The sequence below is a fragment of the Desmodus rotundus genome, chromosome 2, assembly GCF_022682495.2.
Source record: "Desmodus rotundus isolate HL8 chromosome 2, HLdesRot8A.1, whole genome shotgun sequence".
In the NCBI taxonomy this organism is placed as follows: Eukaryota; Metazoa; Chordata; class Mammalia; order Chiroptera; family Phyllostomidae; genus Desmodus; species Desmodus rotundus.
The window spans coordinates 183,220,901-183,246,330 of NC_071388.1; the positions used below are offsets into that span (position 1 = coordinate 183,220,901).

At 38.1% G+C, this 25,430-nt stretch overlaps 1 protein-coding gene across 46 annotated transcripts in view; it reads left to right on the forward strand.

The window, feature by feature from the left end:
- ABI2 (abl interactor 2) overlaps nt 1–23,530 on the forward strand; it is an 86,784-nt gene extending 63,254 nt beyond the window's left edge. For 20 of the 46 annotated variants that reach the window (XM_045198476.3, XM_045198463.3, XM_045198464.3 and 17 more), the window contains 3 exons: nt 8,459–8,545; nt 12,439–12,612; nt 20,285–23,110. In XM_045198476.3, the coding sequence (XP_045054411.1) occupies nt 8,459–8,545; nt 12,439–12,612; nt 20,285–20,460 (437 nt within the window). In that variant the 3' untranslated portion in view covers nt 20,461–23,110. Of the gene's footprint in view, nt 1–8,458; nt 8,546–12,438; nt 12,613–20,284 lie in introns of all 46 variants that reach the window. The other 26 variants (XM_045198472.3, XM_045198478.3, XM_045198469.3 and 23 more) reach the window with 4 other exon arrangements.
- The last annotated feature ends 1,900 nt before the right edge of the window (nt 23,531–25,430 follow it).

Below are 25,430 nucleotides of genomic sequence, written 5' to 3' on the forward strand. Positions count from 1 at the left end.
AATCAAACTGGTGACCCTTTGGTTCGCAGGCCAGCACTCAGTCCACTGAGCCACACCAGCCAGGGCTGAACCCTTTTCTTAAACACAGTTTAAAGAATGCTTTTATATTTATTATCTTTGATTCTTATAATTATGTGATCATTTTCATCTGTATTTTACAGGTGAGGAAACTGAGACTGAGGTGATGGTCAAATTAGGACTTGAACTTAGGTTATCTGACTCCATATTCTTTCTATTGTACTATGCTACCAACCTTCAGATTAAAAATATATGTATTTTTCTTACTCTCATGTGTTCTGTTTTGTCAGGAGGAGGATGTCCACATTGTAATGTAAAGTGCATGCGAGCCTGAGACTTTGCCATTTTTTAACACAGTCATAATTTGGGATTGTGCTCAATAACTATTTGTTGAATGTGGAATGAATCCCTTTTTCCTTTATTCAGATCCTTTCACTATTTTGGATCTCTCTTCAAATTAAATGCCGTATTTATATTCTGTTCAGTGCACCCTGTTGTGCCTTACTTGAAATATATTTCTGCCTGCTATCTTTGATCACACTTAGTGATGTTGGCTGTGTCATTCTTTTTAACTCATTTTGAGCATTATTTTGACAAATCTGCCTGTCTTTCCATCCATTCTATTAAATCATGTATTCCAAACCCGTATTTGAATAGGAGTTAGTTTGTACCTAAATGCATTTTTTTTTAAACTTCTGTTTGTTAGAGATGGATTATTTCATAGTTCTCTCTCTCTGGCCCTCTTGGAAATCTAGACAGTTATTGCTTAGGGCCCTTATGCCCTTTCTTATCTTTGGAAGAATTTTGGAAGAATGATGTCAGCCCAAAATGGGGTGGTTCTGGAGTCGAGACACTTCACTGTTACAGCTTGGGACCAACTGTACATAATATACAGAACATATTGGGTTGGCCACAAAGTCCATTTTGTTTTTTCTATAAAAGACACATTTTTCATTTTCACCAATGATTTTACTGATTGGAATATTTTGAGTATGTCATCTGTCTTCCACTATTGGCTTCTAGTGGGTAGAGGCCAGGGGTGCTGCTAAACATCTTCCAATGCATAAGACAGCCCCACAGCAAAGAATTACTTGGCCAAAATGTCCACAGTACCAAGAAACTTTGCAAACCACTTTTCACATGTTCGATCAGTCACAGCACTCTATACACTGCACAAATCTTTTTTTGCATTTCAGTTGCATTTTTACCTTTCTTGAAATAATAAAGTATAGTACGCTGAAAATGTTACCTGTCTTCTTCCATCTTCAATATTAAAATGGCTACACAAAAATTCACCAATTTTGATAAGTTTTCTAAAGTGCATGTTGATATGACAGCTGTCACAATACAGTCTAACAATTGTTTTCAATGAAGTTAAAGACAACTAAGCACTACTAGAGCCATCATACAAAAAAAACTAAATGAACTTTTTGGCCAACTCAGTGTATTCAAAGATATTTCATGCCGTGTACATATACAAAGTATTGGTCTTACAAGAACCCTGTCAGTAGAAATTATTTGAAGGCTGTTTAAGCACATATTTAAATGTTTTAATATTTATTTCAATATTTCTTTCTTTATAAATCTAATTTTAACATACTTGAAAGTATATATTAAAGTAGAAAAATATCTTACTCTTTGGAATCATTTTAATGAAAGTATTTTTTATGCTCATGAAAGTACAGTGAATTGAAATTATGAGCCTTCAGTGTAATGTGAGAGGCAATTTAGTTAGGGTTTTTTTTTTTTTGTATTTCTCTCTATTAAGTTCTGCTTTTCTACTCCAGGGATTTGGTAACTGCTTACAGAGTGTAACTGCAGCCTTGTTAGTTGATTAATCAGAGTGCTTGTTCTAAACTAAAAATTATTTTTTCTAAAATACGTTCTTTGAAATGTTTTTCTTCTTTTGCAAGACTTAATGCCTTGCAAATCAGTATATTGAGGCTATTAAATGTGCCTTTATTTTATTTGCTTTAGAATATCATATAAGCCTCATGTATTACTTCACTGATTTTACAGTGGTCCCTGTTTTTTCATATTTACGGTGAGAAAATTTGTGCTTTTTCAAGTAGCTAATAACCTGATTCAACAAAATGACCCCATGTGTGCTTTATGAGCATATTTTTGGCCATTGGAGGCTTGACATGGATGTGTGCTTCTGAAGAAGTGAGCCTACAGGCTGGGATCCATCTGAATGTAATTCACTGGGGTTTTCTTTGAGATGTAAACCTAGCTGCACTGTTACTAGATCTGGTTTGAGTTTGAAAGGGTATTATAACATAGGAAGTAAAATGCAGAACACAGGTGTCTAGAGCCAAGTTCTAGGAGCACAATAATGAAAGGAACACTTTGATCAGGGCATAACTGAAAACCCTTTGGTTCTTATTGTTTCTTAACCTAATCTAGCCAAAGAAATTTCAGCATCAGTTTATCATTCATCTTGTCAACACTTAAGAGGAGGGTCATTGAGACGTAGGGCTAGTCACAAGTTAACAGTATTTAAATATAAATACGAAGCACCTCGGTGGTAAAAAAAGAATCCACACTCACAAATACACATATATAAACCTAGTTTGGTAAGTGACTCAGTTGGGCTTCTGTAACAAAGTTCCATAGACTAGATGCTTATGAACAACAGAAACATCTCACAGTTCTGGAGGCTGGAAGTCGGAGATCAGTGTGCTAACATGGTCTGAGTTCTGGTGAGGACCCATTTCTGGGCTGCAGATACCGTCTTCATGTTGTGGCCTCACATGGTGGAAGAAGAGAGAGAGAGCTCTGTAGGGTTTCTTTTACAAGGGCACTAATTCCATTTATGAGGGCTCTACCCTCATGGCTGAATCCCCTCCCCAAGGCCCCACCTCCTATACCAACACATTGGGAATTAGGGTTTCAAACATATGAAATTTGGGAAGACACATTCAGTCTATAACTGTAAGGAATCAATTATGTGGTATTTAAATACTAAGGCTTTGGTAAAAGATATCCTGTATCTTACTGCTCATATTTTTTACAACAAAAACTTAAAAAACCCTCTAATTCATAAAGTAGAATGTTGGTCCCAAGAACTGTGACTGTATACAGTTATATGAGATAGAGAAATTTCTGAATGTTATTTTACACAGGGAAAATGTCATGCTCTTAACCCTTGAATATTATTAAAAGCAACTAAAAACAACAAAAAAAGACAGTGAAAACAATATTGGGTTGGTAAAATTGCAAAAGAAAAGCCATACCACATTAAAGTGATAGTTAAGTTACAGAATTACCAAAAATATCCAGAAGAATATAGATGTGGAAGGGCTTAAGCACAGTATGAGTAAAGAGCAGTCGTAAGAAGCTATTTTTAAATTCTCATTTTGGGCAGTCTTTATTTAGGGTTTGTTAGAAAATGGTTAAGGAGAACAAAAAAAGCAAGAAAGCAACTGAAAGGTGTAAGTACATTTTTAAATGATCACGTAAACAAAATAGACCCTTTACACTGATTATTAAACACAAGCTGTGTTTTTAAACTGTGTCTTAATTTGCTATTTTCTTGGCATAACAGTACATGGTGATTTTTTTTTTTACCTGAAAAGAAATAACAAAAATGCTCTTAATTCCTTTAACCCTTCTGAGACTACAGGACTGATAGTATTTGGTAACCATATTCTTTTCCACCAAAAAAGTTTCCCTTACTGAGTATGGTTACCTAAGTTCACTTTTAAATACTCCTTGTTCTAAGTTGCTATCCATGTTTAAAAAATACCACTCTTAAAATAAATTGCTTAAATTATTTCCTTCACTGGAGTATAAAATATAAGCAACTAAATTTGAATAGACTATCAAATCTATGTGGCCTCTAACAGTAATATTCTGACAGTGATTAATAGTTTTAGAAGTAGTATTTAGAATGTTTATTTTGTTTAATTTTCTGAGTATTTATAAAGCTGTAAAAATAAAATACAAAAGCCTGCTTTCCAAACTCTGAACTGGACAATTTAAAACACTTAAGCCTCAAAGATTATGCTACACGGGATTTTATCAATAACCAGGAAGTTCATGCTTGGAAAGACTGTATTTTGTCAGCATAGACTCATCTTCTAAGTTTGGTTTGCTTGCAGGGCCTTCTGCTGTTTCTGTGCCTACATGTTTCTGTGTGCAGTAAGCTGGAGTTCTTACAGCCACTCTACTTAAGAGCTCTGTGTAAACGCAGTCACTTGGTGAGCTTGTGTCTTCAGATTAACTTTACAATTGTATGTTATGAACATAGTATTACTGAATCTAAGTTTGGAGATATGTTTGTGGTTGTAGGGAAAGGATTTTGTAATATGAGGAATCATCTTAGCTAAATGAAGTGAAAACAATTTGTAGTTACTTCCTGTTCTTGCCTGTTCATGAGATACCTAAGACTAAAACTGAATGTAGCAAACACATTTTTGCATCAAAATCCTGCTTAAATACTGCTAGAATAGTTCATTCTCAACTCACCTCTAAAGAAGATAAATCAGTTCTAAAGTAGGATGGTTTGGTTCACAGGAGTCCTGGTCAGATGAATTCTTACTTAGATGGTCCGGAAAGAAAATGCTATAGTATCTGAATTGATGTCATAGAAAAGGTTTGGCGCTGGGCAAAAAAAGCAGAATTTTGGGCGGTCTTTGTAAACTCCATTTGGAACTTAATTTTAAACATGCCTTGGGACTGGCTCTGAAAAAAAAGAAAACTCTTAACTTGTTTTGTTATAAAATAATTCTCTTTAAGGAAGATTTGGGGTTGCTGTAACCACGCACCATGGTGTTCAGCCCCTAGTTGACCTGACACATGACTTGAAGGTTTGTATTGAAGGAAACCGGTTTTTACTAACAAGGTTCCAGTTTGTGGGGGAGGGCTGAGAGCACTCCTGCTCTGAGCCCTTCTTTCCCATGAGACCCAGAACTTCTCTTGCTCTCCAAAAAGTTACAAGCCTGGGACTTCCACACCTGGAAGTTCCCCATTTCCTCATCTGTCCTTTCTAGAGCTTGAGCTGGCCACACAAAGAGATCTCCATCCCCTCTGGAATGTGCACTCATGGGTTTCAGAGTCACCGTCTTGTTGCATCAGCTTTCCTTTGGGATCTGGGTGCACTGCTCAGTCTCCATGTGGCAGTCCAGGACCTGTGTGCCATGCTGCACTGGGTCTTAGTGACCCAGAGGCTGGAGCCCAGTGAGGCACGCAGCCCAGAGTGGGACTCTGTCTCTAGGAGTGGGCTTCCAATCATGTGGGGCCTAAGCCCCTGGTGGGCCCAGCATCCACCCGCCCGTCATACAACTGCTCCCGTCCTTGCGGGAGGCAAGAGCCAGAACCCAGAGCATCCAAGCACACCTGCAACCAAAAGTCCCAAGCCAAAGCTCCAAGAGCCAAGAGAGAGCCCAGAGAGCAAGCTAGCTTCTCCCAGTCTCCTTTTTAAAAGGTCCTCTCTCCAGGAATCCCATCTGATCCAGAAGCCAGTGGGAGTGTCCAGCTTTCCAACAAATGAGGGCTAATGTCAGCCGTATTTGCCTTTGCGCCCACTCCCTCAAGACTACTAGCAGGGATGTCCTCTGGTAGCCCCTTCCTGCTGGGAGGGCATGACTGCCTGGTTGTAGCTGCCTTCATTAGGCAGTGTGCCTTAAACCCTCTGCCTTCTCCGTTTGCTCCTCCCTGCCTTGGAGAAGGCATGGTGCTTTTAATCTGCAGCCTTGGAAGCTCTCCCTGTCCCCCTGCCTTTCCTGGCATGATAAGGAGAGCCTCTTGCCAAATTTGGGGTCCCCTGCCTGAATGGGGCCCCTTGCTTTCTAGCGATTTCTGCCTTCTTAAAATTACCATTTCATATTTTTACTTTGAGAACTAGAAAAGAAATAAAATACACTCATCTTTTTTGAAAAGTAATAAACAGCCTACCTACAAAAAGACTTTTGGGGGGGCAGTTGTCATTCAATATTATTTTTATATTAGTTTCAGGTGTACAGAATGGTGGTTAGACATTTATATAATTCACAAAGTGTTCCCCCTGATAATTCAAGTACCCACCTGGCACCATACATATTTATTACAATTATTTCAAAAAGACTTCTTTAAGTTAAGGCACCTGATCATTTATTTATTGGAGTATCAGAAGTCGTCTTTTTTTTTTTTTTAATTTGGATGAAAAATAATGACTGAAGTGGGAAATGTCCTACTTTTCTGTTACAAGGGAGGTTGGGACTGCTGACAGAAGTGGAACTTTTCATCTTAACTTGATAATGAACATTCATGGAATTGTCATTTTTCTATTGCCATTAGCTGTCTGCTGCTGTTTCTCAGTTTGATCTACTTTGTCTCTGCTACCTTCTCTGTTTGTTGAGTCATCTTCTTAACCCCAGTTTGGGAAACAGGGTATAGTGAACATATCAACAATTACTTCAAGCTTCAGTGAGTGGGAGACAGACATACAACTTAAGAATTTATTACTAAGATGTATGAATGTTGGGAAAATCCTAACCAAAGGCTTATTCTTCTGTCCCTTAAATCTAGGTATTCGTCAGGATTATCTACTTAACTCTTTATCTACCCATTATAGATCTTCTCCCTGATTTTACTCACAGCACAGCTGTTCCTCTCTACTGATCACTCCTAGCTCTGTCCCTTTCAGGTTTTCTCACAAACTTCACCCAAACTTTCCAGTTGCCTCCCAGATTTATGCCTAAGTCACTTTCATACGTCCTATTTATTGTATCGTTATCCCCCTGATCTGCCATTCACCAGCCTGTTTCCCTGTATTACCTACCAAGGTTAATGTGGTTAATGGCACCTCCACTTTCATAGTTATGAAAACTAAAAATTAAGAATTATCTGTAGCTGTTGCTCTCCTTCATGTATTGGCCAAATACTTAGTTACCAAGAACTCTTTTCTCACAGTTACTAAATTCTTTTTTTGCTGTTTCTGCTGCCTTCATTTTTTTGTGCTAGGCCCTGGCTTAGGCTTTTTGCATACATTGTGGGGTTTTAGTCCTTTTTAATTTGCAACCATTCTGTAAAGTAGGTTGCATTATCTCTTTTTTCATATCGCATTTATGGAGTAGGCACAAAGAAGTTAATTAACTTGTTTCAACGTCAAAGAAATGATGAATCAGGTTATTCCATGGTGGTTGACTAAAAAGTCCAATCTCTTTCCACTAAGTACTCTTTCGCCTAAGTTGTAAGATCCTTCCCTATTTACCCACCCACTCACCTTTCTGGGTTCTGTACTTTCTCTCTCTGGGGTACCTTATGCTAGACATAGGAAACATTTCCAGTCCTGTGAGCTAGTCACCTCTGAGCCTCTCCTCACTCGGTTCTCTGCTTGTCTTTCTCAATTCTTCCTGCTTGTCGATCAAACTCTGTTTCTTCAAGTCATGTCTTTGTAGTCTTCCTCACTGTTACCATTCCCACTAACACTACCACCGTCACGCCACGCCATCCCCACCTCCACCTCCGGGGGATCACTACAGATATTGCTGGGTTAATGTTACTATTTTGTTTAATATTTCCAGCTAGAATGTGATCACTCTGAGGGTAGAGACTCTTATTTATTGTTTTAGTTCTATTAGTCTTAAATATAGTTTGAAGCTAATGAGGGTGTTCTGTCTTTATAAGAAGATGCATGCCATACTTTATACCCACCCTGAAGGAAACTATAACTGTGGAGTTAATCTTGGGAAATTGTTTGGTGCATACCTGGCTTATTTGTATATTCACATACATTAAACAATTGTTGAAGGCTTACTAGCACTAGACACTGTACCAGGTGTTAGAAATAGATGGAAAGACACACACGAGAGGAGGGTGATTGGAATGAGGCCAACATTTTTGTGTAGGGTCACAGAGAACAGGTACCTGCTTGAGTAGGTGATACAAATTGGGATTATGAAAAATTGTAATAACACAGACCTGGCTCTCAGAGAATGGTTTTGATATTGGTCTCTTAGCAGCGTGCTTGCAACTTAGTAGGAAGCCAGTAAATATTTATTTAATTAATGAAGAACCAGTTAATTTGCCTGTTAATGTAATGGAAAGTCTAAATTTAGGATGTTGGGATATAGTGGTTTTTTCTCTTGTACTGGCAAATATTTACACTTGTAACCATCAAGGTAAAATCCAGAAACCCAATTATTTATGGTAGTCTGAAGAAATTCTTTGAGAAGATATGTTGTTATTGATAAGAAAAATCAACTTGCCATTTTATATTAGAGGAGACCTATATATGATGAATGCTTCCTGTTGTAATTTTTAAAAACTTTCTTGAAACTCCTCTAATACTTTGTTTTGTGTGGAATGAATTATCCTTCAAAAGAGGATCCTTACTACATCTGATAAATGTTTGTGCATAGTAGTTTCCCTCCTTATATGTTTTATTGTGTTATCCTTTTCTGTTAATGTAACTCGCCCTTACCCCTTATCCTCCACACCTTTTTTGTTTTTACAGTATCTCTTGCTCCTCCTCCTCCCTCCATCCTACAGGTAACTCCTCAGTTACCTTTAATGGGATTTGTGGCCAGAGTCCAAGAAAATAGTAAGTTTATGTCTTCTTTATGCTGTAGATCAGATTGTAGGCATAAAATGTCATTATAGATGATTGGCTGTAGTCATTCTTTCGCTGATACTTCAAGCATTGAACATTATGAACAAGTCGCTGTACAAACAGCTGGTAGGGATAAGATAATAAAGATGAAATTGTTTACTTTCAGATAACTTAAAATATGGTAGTGAAGAAGAGACAAAAAAAACAGAGGCACATGTAAGGAAAGAAAGATCACATCTGAGGAGATGCTCTTCAGTCACCAGCTGTCCCATCTCTGGGATGTTCAGACAAGTATAGTCAGGTTCCCATCACTGGAATTTTAAGGTTTTGTGGCTGGGCTGAGAATCTTCCTCTGATCTTGGGATTCCAGCTATAAAAATGTCAAGGTAGGCCCCAGGGCACCAAATTACCACTCTTGTTTCCCAAGAGGCCTCATAGATTGGCAATGAATTCACGTTGACCTGTGGTCTGGTGTTGAGCCATGTAGGATCACATTACTAATTTTATTGACAAATTGAGTCTTCTGCAGACGTATTAAGGAAGCACAGGAGACTGATGTCTGCATAGCAGGAGGCCTGTATCAACATTCACTGACGAATGGTTGTCACAGAGACCAGTGAACAGTCTGTACAGTACATGAATTCTCTTGTGAGCAGTCTACATGAGGGACTATATCGTCATCATAAAGTTGCTTGATGGGCATGGAGTCTGAGCAACGGAATTACTTCGATGAAAGATTTAATGTTACCAGGCTGAAGTAGCCCAGTGTATGCATCTCATAACAAGGATGGCCTCACCAGTGGGATGCAGATATTTATACTCTGTTGCTTAGGACTCTTGGTCCTTTAGAGATGGGGATTGCCAATACGAGAATGTAAGCTCTGGGAGAGTAGGGATTTTTACCCGTTTCGTTCACAGGCTGTTTCCGCAGCACTTAGGAAAGCAGCTGACACATAGCAGACACTTTTAGTCCTTCCTTTTTTGTGCTTCCCTAGGTGATTATATGCCCTCTTTTTATTGATACATTTCTTTCTTGTATGTTAACTGATTATAATCCAGTATTACTGGACTGAGGGCTCAGTCCCTCTTTCAAGGGCCTTTGCATCTCTGTATACTCATTTATGAAAATAGCCTATGTTACTCAGTCGGTATTGGAGGGTACCGCATGAGCACCTCCAGTGTTTACCGCATTTTGATTGCCTTTGAGGATTATATTTTCTCATTTCTTTCCATAGTCATATACATTTCTCACCTACAAAATGTATAAAATAAGAAACTCTATGAGGTGTGCTGTGGCTGATTTTAAAGACATAGTTGGACTTAATACATTCAAATGAATATTGTCCTGTTCAAAACATTCACCTTGGAAAGATATGTCTTTTGGGATTATCTTCGTAGCTTTCAAATAAATTATTTTGAAGGTACTCTATGGTAGCAGATAATCACTCTGTATTAAGATTGATGTTTGGAAGGAGTCTGGAATTATTTGGAACCAATTATACTGTGCTAAGTAGTGTAGCTGCGATCCTGTAATTCTTCTTAAAATCCTTCTATGGCTCCCCATTGCTCTTTGGATCGAGTTCAGATTGTTGCAAGCCTCTGCCTGCTTAGTCCTCTTCAGCTCCTCATGCCTCTTTCTGCTGAACTTTGGTCAGTTCTTTGAAGGAGTCCTGCTTTCTTACTTTGCCTTTGTTCTTTTTTCTTTACATCTGATATGAAATATCCACCCTCCACTGCATCTCACCCCTGGCCGTTAACTTTTACTCATCTTTCAGGTTTCAGAAACCCATGTAAGAGGTTTGATCTACTTCTTTATTTTCCTTAATGACTGAAAGCACCTACTGCACTTAATCAAAATGAAAGTTTGGTTGTCCATGTCTCCAGGGTTTTTCCCACTGATCCACTCCCAGTGCTGAGCATAATACCTAGCCAGAGGAGGCTTTCAGTTGATGTTTATTCAGTGAATAATAATGAAACATTACTTTAAAGGTAGTGCAGATAATGAACATTGGTTTTCCAATTTCTGCCCTTCCACTTACTGTAGGCTCTTTAATCTTGGAAAGCTAGCTTCCATATCCATAACAATGAAGATTAAAAATACCATCTCCCAAGGTAAAGATTAAGTGAAATAATGTATTCTAAAGTGCTAGCTGAATAATTAGAATATTTTCAGTAAAAAATGGTACCCTTCTGTCAGTCTTATTAAATTGGCTCTCAGGCAGCTATTAGAAAATGTAAAAACGAGCAGTGGCAGCATCTTTGAATAATTTTATTACATAATTTGTCAAGGTGATTGTTTTGAAAGACAGATTTCCTTTGGATGTATATTTTTGTGGAATTGTTTAAAGGCAATCTCTTTACCTTATAAATGCAAATAGGATATATTGTTAATTCTTACTCCAACCATATGTAATTTGTCATAAAGTATATGCCAAAGTCACATAGCTATACATTTTGTTTATTAAAAACCCATTAGGACTAAAAGAGCTATTTATTAATGGGTGAGGTTTCGAAGTACATAAAGTAGCTGCGTTGATGAGTACAGAGTGGCACAGCAGACGGGGAGAATACTGGAATGGGGCAGAATATGCAGTTGATACGGCTAATCCTTACCAGGCAATAGCAGTCTTCTAAAATCCGTTTGATTCAATCAGTAGTGTTAGATAAAAATTGAAAATAAACAGATGGCTCAGAGAATTTCACGGAAACAATACTGGTATCTGATAAATAGGAATTTGTGCTGTTCAGCCCTGGCTGGTGTGGCTCTGAAGACTGAGCACCAGCCTATAAACCGAAACATCACAGGTTTGATTCCTGCTCAGGGCACATGCCTGGGTTGCAGGCCAGGTCCCCATTTGGGAGCATTCATGAGGCAACCAATCAATGTATCTCTTACACATCGATGTTTCTTTCCCCTTCTTTCTCCCTCCCTTACCATTACTCTTAAATAAATAAATAAAATTCTTAAAAAAGAGAAAAAGGGGGGTGGAGAGAAAAACACCCATTTAGTTGTCCCACTTATTTATGTATTCATTGGTTGATTCTTGTATGTGCCCTGACCACGGATCGAACCCGCATCCTTAGCAAATCAGGACAACACTCTACCCAACTGAGCCACCTGCTCAGGGTCCATCTTTCTTTACTCAGCTTATTTTGTTGGACTGCGTTCAAGTACGTACCAGGCATTTAAAAAGCTCTGAGTTCCTGAGTTTGTAGATAATATTTTAGACATTACTGTGTTGATACTTGAGCTGTGGAAGTAGATATCATTAAAAAGACATTTTAAATATTTTAAATAATCCTTGTATATTTACCTTGGAGAAATTCTGCATCATAAATTAGTCTGAATTAGTTGAAATTCTGTATATAAAAAAACCAAAGCAAAACAAAGTTATCCAAATTTGTGATTTCTGCCCTGTTAATTTGGTAAGATGCTAATTTTAAAAATTCATTAAGAAGAGATAGATTTTAAATTTTGACTATTCACCGGACTCATTCTAACTTTTTATAAATCAAATATAGATATAAATATCCAAATTTTTAATATTTCTGATAACCACTCATTGTTGGATATCATATAAAACCAAACTATATTGTATTGATCTCTGAAAAGAGGATTACGTATTAGCCTAAACAGGTTTCAGAGGCTCAGTTAATAATTATTTTGGTTAAACTATTCTGCATCCATAAATATTAGCCCATTGGGAGGATAAAATCATGCTTGGAGACTGGGAACATTATAGTTGGTGGAGGAATTCTCTTGCCCACTCATTTTTTGAGAGATTATTTTCAAGTCCAGGTTTATGGTCCACGAACATAGAAGCTTAGATAGGAAATACTGAACTTTGCATTAGGTGTAGTTGTATCAGCTTGTGCATTCTTAGTTTCAGATACGCCACCACCACCACCACCTGTGGAAGAGCCAGTCTTTGATGAATCCCCACCCCCTCCTCCTCCCCCAGAAGATTATGAAGAGGAGGAGGCCGCCGTGGTTGAGTATAGTGATCCTTATGCTGAAGAGGACCCACCGTGGGCTCCAAGGTCTTATTTGGAGAAGGGTAAGTTTCAGAGGGATATCTGGAGGAATGGGAAGAAATCTGTTCATAGAAATGACATTTACTGGTACTGAAGAGAATCTTTACTTATTTTTTTACTGCTAAGTAAAATTTTGCTTTTAGTACATATTCTTATTTCATTTACAAATTTTATGGTTTTGAAAGCCACGCTAGTAAAATTCTGTGACTTTTATTTGTTATTGATGTTTGTGTATTGTTTCTATTGAACATGCTTCTTACAAATGGTTTCTGTAAGACAAAAATAAAAGGAGGGTTTTTCTGGAATGCCTTCGGGAGAGGATGATTTTTCCAAATTATTAGTTATTCCTACCCCGATGGTTTATGAAGTATTCTTTTGTGACATCTCATATTAAATGTTTTAGTTTAAATATCTCCATATCAAACTTCCTTCCAAAGAATAATGGTTTCTTAGTCTCTTTACAAATTTGTGTTGGGCATTTCTTTCACTGAAAAATTTCTCTGAATACATTAGCTAACCATGACATGGCACTTTTGTGATGCAAGTTTCCAAGTCTTATCAGTGCTAATCAGCTCAGAAAAAAAGTGTGTTGTCTTCCAGGAAGTTTTCTGTTAAGGTAATTAAAGCTACTCACTAGGTCTCAAAACTGACCCCACATTTTGAATCATCTGGGGAACGTATATTAAGAAATTATGGACTGCCACTTTTGGTCAAAATAGAGCAACAGTAATCAGATTTATCCTCTCTCCTAAAACAGTAATACAGAAAGAAATACAAAAAAAAATGGTTTTGAAACATTGGACAACAGGCAGTGGTAGACGATGACCCCGGAGAGAAGGAACTGAGAGTGAGCCTTTGATTGTCCTGGCTTGCTGCCTAGATGCAATTTCCAGGCTGTAGTGTGAGGAAGTGGAAACCAAACAGAGAAACAGAGCCTGGGGGTTTCAGTGCGTAGAGAAGATAGAGATCAGGGTTTTTGGAGACCACAGAGAGATGGTCGCTACTCTTAAGACAGAGGACAGAGCTCTGGAGATCTGCAGAAGGGGTACCCTTGAGTCTTCAACTGAGTACTGGGGGAGAGGCGGGGTGTGTGTGTGTGTGTGTGTGTGTGTGTAGGTGTAGGTGTAGGTGTAGGTGTAGGTGTAGAAACTACCTGATACCGGAGAAGGAAAACCAGAAAGCAGTAGGCAGAAAAATTACTGGGAATGACGGAGGCCTGGAAGTAGTTCATGTTCCCAAACCAGTTACAGTAGAAAAATTTGTAATATACAAGGCATTGAGAAGATGCCTCAAAAGTTTAGCACTGGGCCGCATTAGCCCTAGACTAATGTTTGCTCTGGACGGCCCTAACAAATGCTTACATGCAGGCCTTGAAAGCATCCACCTGGTGATGCAAGTAAACTAACTGAGCTCCACGACAAATTCAACACTGTTCAGCAAAATCCACTGCACCAAAGAGTTAGAATCACAGTGTCCAACAGCCAATCAAAAATTACAAGGCATGTAAAAAAGCAGGAAAATGTAAGTCATAAGTAAAAGAAAAGTCAGTCAATAGAAACAGACCCAGAAATGACCAAGATGATGGATTACCGACAGGGTTGTTACGTAGTTACTATAAATGCCACATAGGTTCAAGAAGGTAAAGGAAAATATGAACACCAGAGAGAATTGGAATATATATATATATTTTAAAAGCCCACATTGAATTTCTGGAGATGAAAAATGCAGTATCTCAAGTGATACTTGGGAAGAAAAGATCAGCAACCTTGACGATATGACAGTAGAAACTGCAAAATGAAGCATGGAGAAAAACAAAAACTCAAAACAGAATAACAGATATGTGGGATAGTATCAAATAATCTTTTTTTGCAGAAGATGTGATCGCATGTAGGAAATCTTAAGGAATCTACAAAAAGCTGGTAGAACTAAAAACTGAACTTAGCAAGGTTGTAGGCCACAAGGTCAATGTATGAAATTAATTGCATTTTAATACACTAGCGACAAATAATTGGAGATAGAAACTTCTAAAACAACTTTTATAATAACATAAAATATGAAATTCCTAGGGATAAATTTAATGGAATATATGAATGAACTGCATGATGAAAACTAAAACATTAAGAGAAATTAATAAAGGCCTTCAATTGAGAGATCAATTATGCTCTTTGATCATTATTATTAAGAGATCTGTTTTCCCCAAATTTATCTATAAATTGAATGCAATCCCAATAAAAATTCCAGAAGTCAATCTTAAAGAAATTGACAAGAGGTTTCTAGAAGTTATATGGAAATACAAAAGACTTAATATAGTCAAAACAATTTTGAAAAGAAGTCTAATGTTGGAGGATTTCAACTGCTTGACTTCAGAGATCTAGCAGAAAGCTACAATATTCAAGACAATGTGGTACTGATGTAAGTATAGCAATATAAATCAATAGAATAGGATATAGAATCCGGAAATATGACCCACACAAGTTGTTTGATAGAGTTGCCAAGAATAGTGTTTTCAACAAATAGTGATGGAACGATTGGATATCCATATGCAATTTCTTACGTTCTGGGTTTGGGGAAAAATATTTGTAGAGAACACAGAAAAAAAATGAAGCTTAAAAGAAAAAATTGATAAATTGAATTGTATTAAACTTTTCTTCAAATATTTGCAAAGTAATTCATTAAGGTGAAAAACAATTTGTAGGATGAAAAGATTTGAACACATTTTACCAAACAGATACTACATGAATTGCAAATAAGCTCGATATTATTAGTCATTAGGGAAATGTAAATTAAAGACACTGTGCACCAAACTCAGTACCACTACACACCCTCTAGAATGGCTACAATTAAAAACGCGGATAGTATCAAGTGTTGGAGAAAGTGTGGTGAAACTGGAGCTCCTTTTACACATTTCTGGTAAGATTGCAATATGTTTCAGCTGCTTTGGAAAACAGTTGGCAGTTTCTTATGAAGTTAGACATACACCAACCTTCTGATTTGGCAGCCCTTCCTATGGTGTTTACTTAAGAGGAATGAGAATGTGTGTTCACACAGACTTGAATGCCCATAGCTGCTTTCTTCATAATAGCCAAAACCTGGAAACAGTGTGAGTTTTTTCACCTGGAGAATAAACTAATTCTGGGATATTCATCTATTCAGTGAAATACTGTTCAGCAGTGAAAAGGAGCCAAATTACTGTTACAAGCAACAATATGGAACCTGACACAAAAGATTCAGACTGTATGACTGTTTAAATGAAATCTAGCCCAGTGGTTTTCAGGAACCAGTATTGGTGGGTAAAGGAGTTTACATAGGGGTATGAGGAAATTTGGGGGTGATAGCATGTTGTATGTGATCACTGTGGTAGTCATACCTTTATCGGTAGTCATACCTTTATCATGTAGATAGGTGCATACATTTGTCAAAACTCATTGAACTCAACATTTAAATGCTTGTGTTTTGTGTCTAAATTACACCTCACTAAAGTTTTACTTAAGGGGGAAAGGAGCCCAACGTAGTATGCTAGGATGTGGCCTTGGGCATTGACATGTTTTACAAACTCCTTAGCTGATTTTAACACTGTCCTAGACAAAGTGATAACAGTTTTCAGCTGTGCAAAACTAGTTCAGTTATTACTTAAGAGAAAAGCACAGTAAGTTTTGCTTTCTAAAAATTGATTCTTCAGTGAACGTGTTACAAAAACATGGAGAGATTTGTAAGAGGAAAGTAAATTTGTTTTCAGTACAGGTAACTTTAAAGTTTAAAAGAGTATGCCTAAATTGTTCCCTAAGATGTTTTTCAAGGTGTAGTTTATTTCCTTGAAGTTCAAGTCTTTCAAAACATGAAAACCAAATAAGCTCTTCTTTAACTCTTTCTGGCAAAACAGAAACATAACCAACTGTGTCAGCTTATGATTGTTTTTTTGTTTGTGTGTGTGTAAATGTTAAGGCTGTTGCCTGATGACTCATTTTGCTATTTTAGACCTTAGGACTTGGTTCCTTTTTAAAAAAAAATATTTTATTTATTTTTAGAGAGAGGGGAGGGAGATAGGGAGAGAAACATCAATGTGCGAGAGATACATCGATCTGTTGCCTCTTGGGTGCCCCCAGCTGGGTCCCTGGCCCACAACCCAGGCATGTGCCCTGACTGGGAATCGAACTGGCGACCCTTTGGTTTGCAGGCCAGCACTCAATCCACTGAGCTACATCAGCCAGGGCAGACCTTAGGACTTGGTTCTTAATCCTGCCTGCATATTAGAGTCACCTAGAGAGTGTTAATGTCCGCATCTTCAGACCTATTAAATCAGAATCTGGATGTGGGATTGTGTCAGAATTTGTAAAAGTTCCTCAGATAATTCTAAGATTGAAAACTACTGCCACAGAAGAAGGTTTATCTTAACCATTGATTACTGTCCATACTAGCCAAGAGGAGATAATGTATATATGTATCTTGATTTAACTTGGGTAGAAACCGTATTTTCATGTATTTATTTTGTGCTTGGCATAATATAAGACTTACTACAATATAAGACTTACTACATATGTAAGACAGTTTCCCCATCTTGCAAACTAGGAAATCAGGTTCAAAATAATTTGTTACAGAATGTAACCGAGTATGTAACAGAATAGGCAGTATATCATAATAGTTATGAATAATAATAAAAGAAGCTAACATTTATATGGACTGTTTACCCTCTACTGTGTATTGTCTGTATATTGCCTCATTTAATAGAACAATGTTTTGAAGTGTTGGCCCTATTACAGTTCCCACTCTATAGTTGAGTAAAAAGTTAGTTCCCACTATACAGTTGAGTAAAAAGAGATTATGAACTCTTAACTGGTAGAACTAATGACTGGTAGAGCTGGGATTTGAACTAGGTGGTATAACTCCAGAGCCCACATTATTAACCATTGCCCAAAGCTGGAGCTCTGGCAGACGTGGGGTTGACGGAGTCTCAGCTATACAGTTTACTAGCATTGTATTCTGTCAACCCACCTGTTCTTGTGTTCTTTCAGCTTGTGATGTAACTTCTTGGTAGAAATATCAACAATGTATGGTAGCTTATCAGAGAACATTTTTGTCCTCACAAGATGCCAACAGCTTGTCTTGTTCATCTTTGGATCTCTAAAAATCAGCATGGATGTATAATTGTCAAAAAAAAATGAATAGTTGCATTATTTCTATCTGGGGATTCCAGAAAGCTTTGCAGAGGACATGGCATTTGTGATGTGCCTTGAATGCTGAGTGGAGTTTCTCAGGCAGGGAAGAGAGCTAGGAAGGGCCATTCCAGTGGTGGTGGGGATCCTCTGAGTTAAGGGGCCTCTTGGGGCCTGGTGAGGGGTGCCATCTGCAGGGAGGGGGATTCCTGTAGGGAGAGTGGCTGGGGCGTGAGTGTTGGAAGTTGTAATTAGTGATGGATGGCCTTGAATACGATGCTGGGATGTTTGGATCTTTTTCCTTTTTTCAAAATCTGATGGAGAAAATTGTGGCAGATTTTAAAGCAGGTCAATGATAAGTTCCCATGTACATACATCGTAACTTTTTAAAAGTTATCTGATAATAGTGTAGAGTACATTAAAAAGGAAAATAGGAGTTGGGAAGACCAGGTTGGGTACCTTTCTAAGGAAGAGATGAGGGCCTCAACTAAGGCCATGGAGCTGCAAACATCGTTCACGGTAATAAGCAGATGCAAGTGGAAGTAGTTTTCACGTGGCACTGTCACTCAATTCTTTTAACTCCTTCAGAGTTATTTGCCAAAAGTCAAATGATGTTCTGTCTTTAAAAATGTTTTATGATATCTCCACTAAAGCCTTAATTTTTGTTAATAGCAATGGAATGGAGCCACCTAACTTGTAAAATACTGCACCAATATTTTGAATTGTTTGTCACCCAGAGGTGATTTGTATTTAAAACAGCGCTCCACTGTACTTTTGTTAAGTAGGAGAATGATAAACAGGAAATGAGAACGTTTATGACCGATGCCAGACTGAAGGTATCATCTCAAGCACATCAGTTTTTGGAAGCAGTATTTATAAAATTTGAGACATTAGAAGGAGTCTTCCCCAAATCATCTGTGACTCATACTGCATGGAAACCCTCAGGTCCCCTCAGTGCTATGTATATTCCAGTGTAAAGACTGCTGCGCTGGCCTGGGAAGGGACCCTGATAATGGGGAAGCACTGGATTGGAGAGCTCTCCAGGATGGAATAACAGTACTCAGGGGTATTCTCTCGTGAATTACTTTTCAATGGGTTTGCGTTTCTGTAAGCATCAAGAATGTTAACTAAGAAAGATGCCAAAATATATTAGGTTGACTAGAAATAGTAAATATCTTGTTTTACATTTGTAGTTGAACTTGTTTGTCATTTAATTATATATTTATGTTTAGGGGTTTGATTGTATTTTGAAATACACAGTAAACTCTTCCTACGCTCCTCTGATGTATTAACAGGTCGCTGTAACAGCGAATATTCAGAGTTTAAGAAAGCCTTTTAGTTTTACTAAAGCAGACCAGAGACAGACATTAACTGGAACAAGTTGCACTACATTAAAAAATTCCTACTGTAATTTCTTTTTCTTGTTAATATGAGAATTAAAGTTGCATGAGAAATTAACAGAGTCAGTATATGCTTCTCAGAATGATGGATAGTTGGAGATTGTTATGGAGTGAAATTTAGAGTGATAAAAAATACAATCTTTTTATAAAAAAATGGTAAATTTTCAAGTGGATTTGAGCAAGCTACAGGCTATGCCAAGTTAACTGTTAAGGTAGATGTTATACCTAGGAACCAGAGATTGTCCCAGATATCTTTGAAAGGCCCAAGTTACCAAATTATTTAAGCAGTAAAAATCTCAGGAGACCTTATAGGCATCTTGGTTTTCATAACACTTTTATGGGGATATGTTAAATTGGTAGCATAGTACAGCATGTGTCTTGAAGGACTGTATGTAGTGGACTCCCATCATTTGCACATAAAATTTGTGGGAATCCAGCCCTGGCTGGTGTAGCTCAGTGGATTGAGTGGTGCCCTGCAAACCAGAAGGTCACCAGTTTGATTCCTGGTCAAGGCACATACCTGGGTTATAGGCCAGGTCCCCAGGTGGGGGCAATGTTTCTCCCTTCCTTCCCCTCTCTCTAAAAAGTAAATAAAACCTTTTTTTTAAAAAAAGAATACTTAAAAAAAAAAAAACCAAACCTGTGGGAATTCAACCATTATCCTACTCAGTGACTGGCCATGGGCTCCAGAAAGTGAGGAGACATAAATCTGCTTGCTGTTCCTTTAGTCCATCTCACCTTCTCACTTGCTTCTCATAGTGTATGTCAGTGCACTAGTATAATTCTAGTGTTTAAAGATACGTGCTTCTACCCAGTACAGTGCTTCAACACAAGCTCAAGCGAACAGTCACCTTTCCCAATTCTGGGATTGTGTCTCTTCAATGAGGTTATTTTCCTATAAGCTGTTGAAGGGTAATTTGACTATAATTTTTCTTTGCCATTTATACGGTTTGGAACCTAACCTCCCGAAGAAGATGGAGTCCCGTTGCACAAGACTGGGTATTAGGAAAAAAAGTTTTTTTAGTCTGTGCTTAGAAAGTCACTGTATTTGAATTGCTACAGAATTTTGGAAGGATGGATGTTCATTTGGTTCTGTCTTATAGGAATGTTATTCTTTTCACATCCTATTTTTTTTTCCCTTCTAGTTGTGGCAATTTATGATTATACAAAAGACAAGGAAGATGAGCTGTCTTTTCAGGAAGGAGCCATTATTTATGTCATCAAGAAGAACGATGATGGTTGGTATGAGGGAGTTATGAATGGAGTGACTGGGCTCTTCCCTGGGAACTATGTTGAGTCTATCATGCATTATTCTGAATAAAGCTCAGCAGGGCTGTTTCCCTTACAGGAATAGTCAGGACTTCCCAGATTATCACAAGGCCCAGGGATTCCCCTCCAGTGAAGTGAATGAAGGATACAAATGATAAAAACTACTTAATTTTTTTTTACTCCGTTTATCCCCCAGTATTAAAACAAAAAAGCAAGCTGAATGTGAACAAATGGATTTTTCTGTCATCATTTGTACTATGCTGAGCTGTTTGGATTGAAATAAAGTGACCATTTCTGAATATGTGGGAGGTATAACAGCAAAACCATGTAAAACAAATCAGGTTAAGACTGATTCAGAACAAAAATCTGGGATCTTTCTCAGGAATACTGTACACCTGTGGGATTTCTCCTCCTGCAGAATCCAGCATTGCATTGGATGTTCTTCAGTGCCTGTGCTAGAAGGGTTGGCCAGCCCTGTGGCTGCTGCATCCCCTGCACTTTCTTCCACGTGTATGAGGAGGGAACCAATATTTAAATACCATACCTACCATTTTTAGTTGTTTCAGATGGCTCATTTCCTCTTTAACACTGTATATTCTGCATTCTCTCAGTACTTGGGTGCACCAGAGTTAATGCTGAACTGATTTTTATTCCTTCATGTTTCTCAATTTGTAGATTATGATGAAATGAGTCTCCAAACATTGGGGGTGGTTGAATTGCCAGTTTGAGTTTAATGTGCTGCTGTTGCATGAGACTGCATTGCCGCTAATGGCCAGTGCACCCAGATGGGTGAAGCTCGGAAGCCTGGTTCATGTGCTGAAGTAGGCTTGCGAAGCTAGACGTGAAGGTTCTTAACGTTCTGGAAGAGGTTGAACTGTAAAAATGTGCTGCCCAACAGGCATCCTAAATCCTTGCCTCAGGTGCTGGTTTGAGGAGTAGGATTTTGAAAGTCAGACCAACTATCTCTTTACTTTCATTATTTAGGAAAACGTTCTTTTGGGGAAACTAGTTATTTTCAAGTTTCTTGATAGTCACTGGGTATAAAAGGCTTGCTGCTGTAATCTTGGAATGTTATTAATGGCCAGTGTTAGCTGCTGCTGAGTTGTTTACTCCCTTCACTCTAGAAAAGGTAAACACTCTCCTGATTTTGTGGTTGGCTTTTGAAGTAGTTTCCCTTAGTAAGAATTTGAACCTTGTTTCTCAGAATAAGAATAGTGGGATAAGGCCAAATACTTATCCATTTACATAGATTAAAAACTGATAGAACTTTGAAAGAAACAGTATTTTTTAATCTGCCCCATTATAGCTTCAAGTTCAGTGCAGCTGGTAGGTTGATGGCTTTAATCATTTCTGTAATCAGTATAAGAAATACTGAAAAAAATCCAGGAGGGCTTTGCTGCTCAGCAGGTGAACACCTGGTGATGAACTAGCTCATGGTCAGGCCCAGCGCTGTCCCAGTGAGGTAGCCTGAAGAGAGCTCTGTCAGGTGACTTCCCTGTGCTGGGTCAGAGGGGAGAGGCAATAGCTGCCTATACAATTGACCCTTGAACAACACGGGCTTGAACTGCACAGGTCCATTTAACACATGGATTTTTTAAATCAGTCAATATACAGTCCCTCCATACCTCTGGGTTTTGCATCTGCAGATTCAACCAGTTACAATTAAAAACAGTATTTTTAATCTGCGGTTGGGAACCCATAGATGTGGAGGACCAACTGTGTGTATTTGTTTTATGCCATTTTGTATAAGGGACTTAAGCATCCAGGGATTTTGGTATGGGGGGGGGGTAGGGAGGAGGTATTGGTTCTGGATCAATCCCCCATGGATACAGAGGACTGACTATAGTTAAGTTTAGGGGGGGTCACGTTACAGGTGGATTTTCAGTTGCACAGGTCTCAGTGCCCCTAATTCCTGTGTTGTTCAAGGATCAACTAATTCACATGCAGGCCTTGAACAGGAGAGAGTGGAGATAGAGGAACTTGACTGAAAAATGAATGTGTACAGTAGTGTGTGAGGGAATTCAGATGGTGAAGGCAGAAGTTAATATTCTACTTGTGAGTCTGAGCACAAAACTTCATCACCATTTATTTAACTGAAACCCAGATACAGAGTTCCCTTACCAAGACTTTGTTGTGAAGTTGCAGTCCGCCCTCCCCAGCTCCCCCCCACACACACACCAGTTATTTTGCCTTTAGCTCTCTCTCCCCAACACTTTACCTTTGCCCCTGTGCTTTTGTCACCTCAACACCCATTATTCTGTTCTTCTTCAAAGTAAAGGCCCTGAGTGCCCTCCGGACCTTCCGCTTCATTATGGACCAAGCCTAGCCTATGCTTGTATAGGTTAGACCCTTATTGTTGGAGTAACTAGGAACATTTTTAAAATTAGATGTTCTAATTATTTATTTAACTACCTTTTGCTGAGAAAGCTTAGTGGATTTAATAAGGCAGAGGGATTTTGGAATCCAACAAATAGTTCCACAGCTCACACTGACAGCAGACAGCCGTGCAACAGGAGTTGGTGGAAGTCAGCTGCCTGTTGGGCCCTTTGGACTGGGGAGTGCAGAAGACACTGGTGAAGTCCTTCGTACTGGAAACCTGCAGCGGGGGACCCATGGGTCAGCTAATTTTTTTCTATATTATTTAGTACTAATGTGTGATTTTTTGTTTTTAAAAAAATACATGTTGGATTTTCCACATTAAATTTTTGTACAGTTTTGAATTCTATATATCGTCTTGGAAGGATACTATGTAATGATGGGCCAGGCCTACAGTAATCGGAGACTTTTAATGTATGTAATATTTCATAGATTGCATGCTACTAATAGTCTGTGAGGGTAGTAGTTCTTGTTTTAGCGTAAGTTTCCCCATTTATCTTTTTATAAACCAGATGAAACCGTGGGCAGTAGGAATTCCAAATGAATGTAGAAATCTTACATGCTACGTAATATTGTGGCGAAGGTCATCTAAGTTTAAAATGTGCTGACCACCAAGCAACCATATTATCAGGATAGAGAGAATCTAATGGGAGAGGGATTTTTTTCCTTCTGAAATGTCTTTTTGACTTGCTGTTCACTTCCTCTTTCCTTTAAAAAAAAATAAAATGTAAAAAGGAGTGACTTAAGAGTTGTTCCTTTTTTTTTTTTTTTTTTTTTTTTGTATTACTGTTTGAAAGGCCATGGTGGTATGAATGAAAATATATTTGTTGTTATTGACCTTATGGCCAAGGCAGTAAACCTCAAAGTGTAAACATGTCAAAATCCAGACCTGAGAGATTCAGCCTGCTGTGTTTGAAATAAGAATCTTTTCTGGCTCAGTATTTTCCATCTTTTGGCTATTGGCTTTCTATCTCCCTCAGGGGTACCTTAGGGTTGGCAACAGTCTGCTACTTTCAGTGTTCCTCCTAGAACTCACTGGGTGAGATGTTTTCTCTCTCCTTTCCCCCCTCCTGCTTCTGTTTATTACCCAACTAGAATTTTACTCATCTCCAGTGGTTTCTGTAGAGTAGCTGCTCCTTGGCAGTCTTAGGTCGACTGAAGATGATTTACTTGTTTTCTGTTTAAGAGGCATCAAAGTGATGGTAGTTTGCTTTTATCCTTTTGTGTTCATTTTCTTTTAGTAGGTGACCCTTCTGCATTAGGAACTGTTTTCATTTTTCTTATCATTTCTACTCAGTGGAGAGCAAGGCCACCTTTCCTGTTGAAAAGCATTTGATGGAGGAAATGACAGGTCTTTGAAAGAAAGGGGATCTGAATTACTTCCCAGCTACTTTGGCCAGGAACTCGAGTGATGTTAAGGTGATCATTTCCCTCACATGATTTACTTAGAATCATAGAATTTAGTGCTAGATGAGATTTTAGTTCAAGCTCACTTTTCTGACGAGGTTAGATGTTTTATTTCAGATAACAGCTAATAAAATAATGGTCAAGTTTATGACTCAGTGCCACTTGTTACTCTTTCTACAACTGTCTTAATTAGATGTGCCGTATGTTTAAAATTTAAGAGTTATACTTGATGTCTTCAGGAAGATACTTGAAAAGATATGCTATGTTTCAATAAATACCACCAGAGTATTCAAATTTGTTTAAAGGAGTATAGTAAGTGCAGCCTTAATTAGGGAAATCTTCATTTTAACCCTTCCAAAACTACATGCAATACAAATGTTCTTTTCCATTAGGTGCATGTAACAGAAACATCATTTCAGCACTGGCAGGAGCACAGCAAACAGCCTTATTTGAGAGCCTTATAAAGCATTTCTGTTACACAGGGGCATCATTACTTGACGTTTCCTCTATGCTGATTTTTGTTCCTATTTCTCATTGAGAGTCGCATAATTCTTTAAAAAAAAAAAAAAACCTGACAAATGAAACGACAGGGCCTAGCTTGTGTATAATAATCCTTGCTAAGTATCTGAAGGTTTTTTTTCCTTTTGTTGAACAACCACCCACAAAAAACACCCAAAAAGCTTATTTTCACAATAAAATAAAAACATCTTTTGCAATTTCAGAATTCTATGATAAAGCAGTTTTTATCATACTTTGTGTCCATGCATCTTTCTCCTTAATAACAAAGTGGTTTACAGAGAGAACGTAAACAGTTTGTGGCCTGGCCAGTTGTACTTTCTTAGCTCCTGGAGTGAGGGTTGGTGGCCTGAGCAAAAACCATGCAAGAAAACCTGAGGGAGCAGTCTGTTGCCAGTAATGTTTCTTGTCTGTGCCATTAAACCACCTCCGTGAGTGGGGAAGCATCCACTTTTTAATTTTGCAATTGTATTTGGAATTGTTGCTGTGTACTAAGACCTTGACCTAAATAAAATCCCACGAAGTGTAAGTGTCTTGTGAATGTATTTATGCAAGTAACCTCTTTTCTTTCTAAGGTGGTAAGTTTAAGTGTGGAAGACAGTCATTCCCTGTTGCTCTAAATGAGGCAGCTCCTTTTTATTAAGTCAGTCTTAAAAATTTCAAATATTTTAAATGTTGCCTTAAGACGGTTTTCATCTATGTGAAATTTCAAGACTGTTCTAA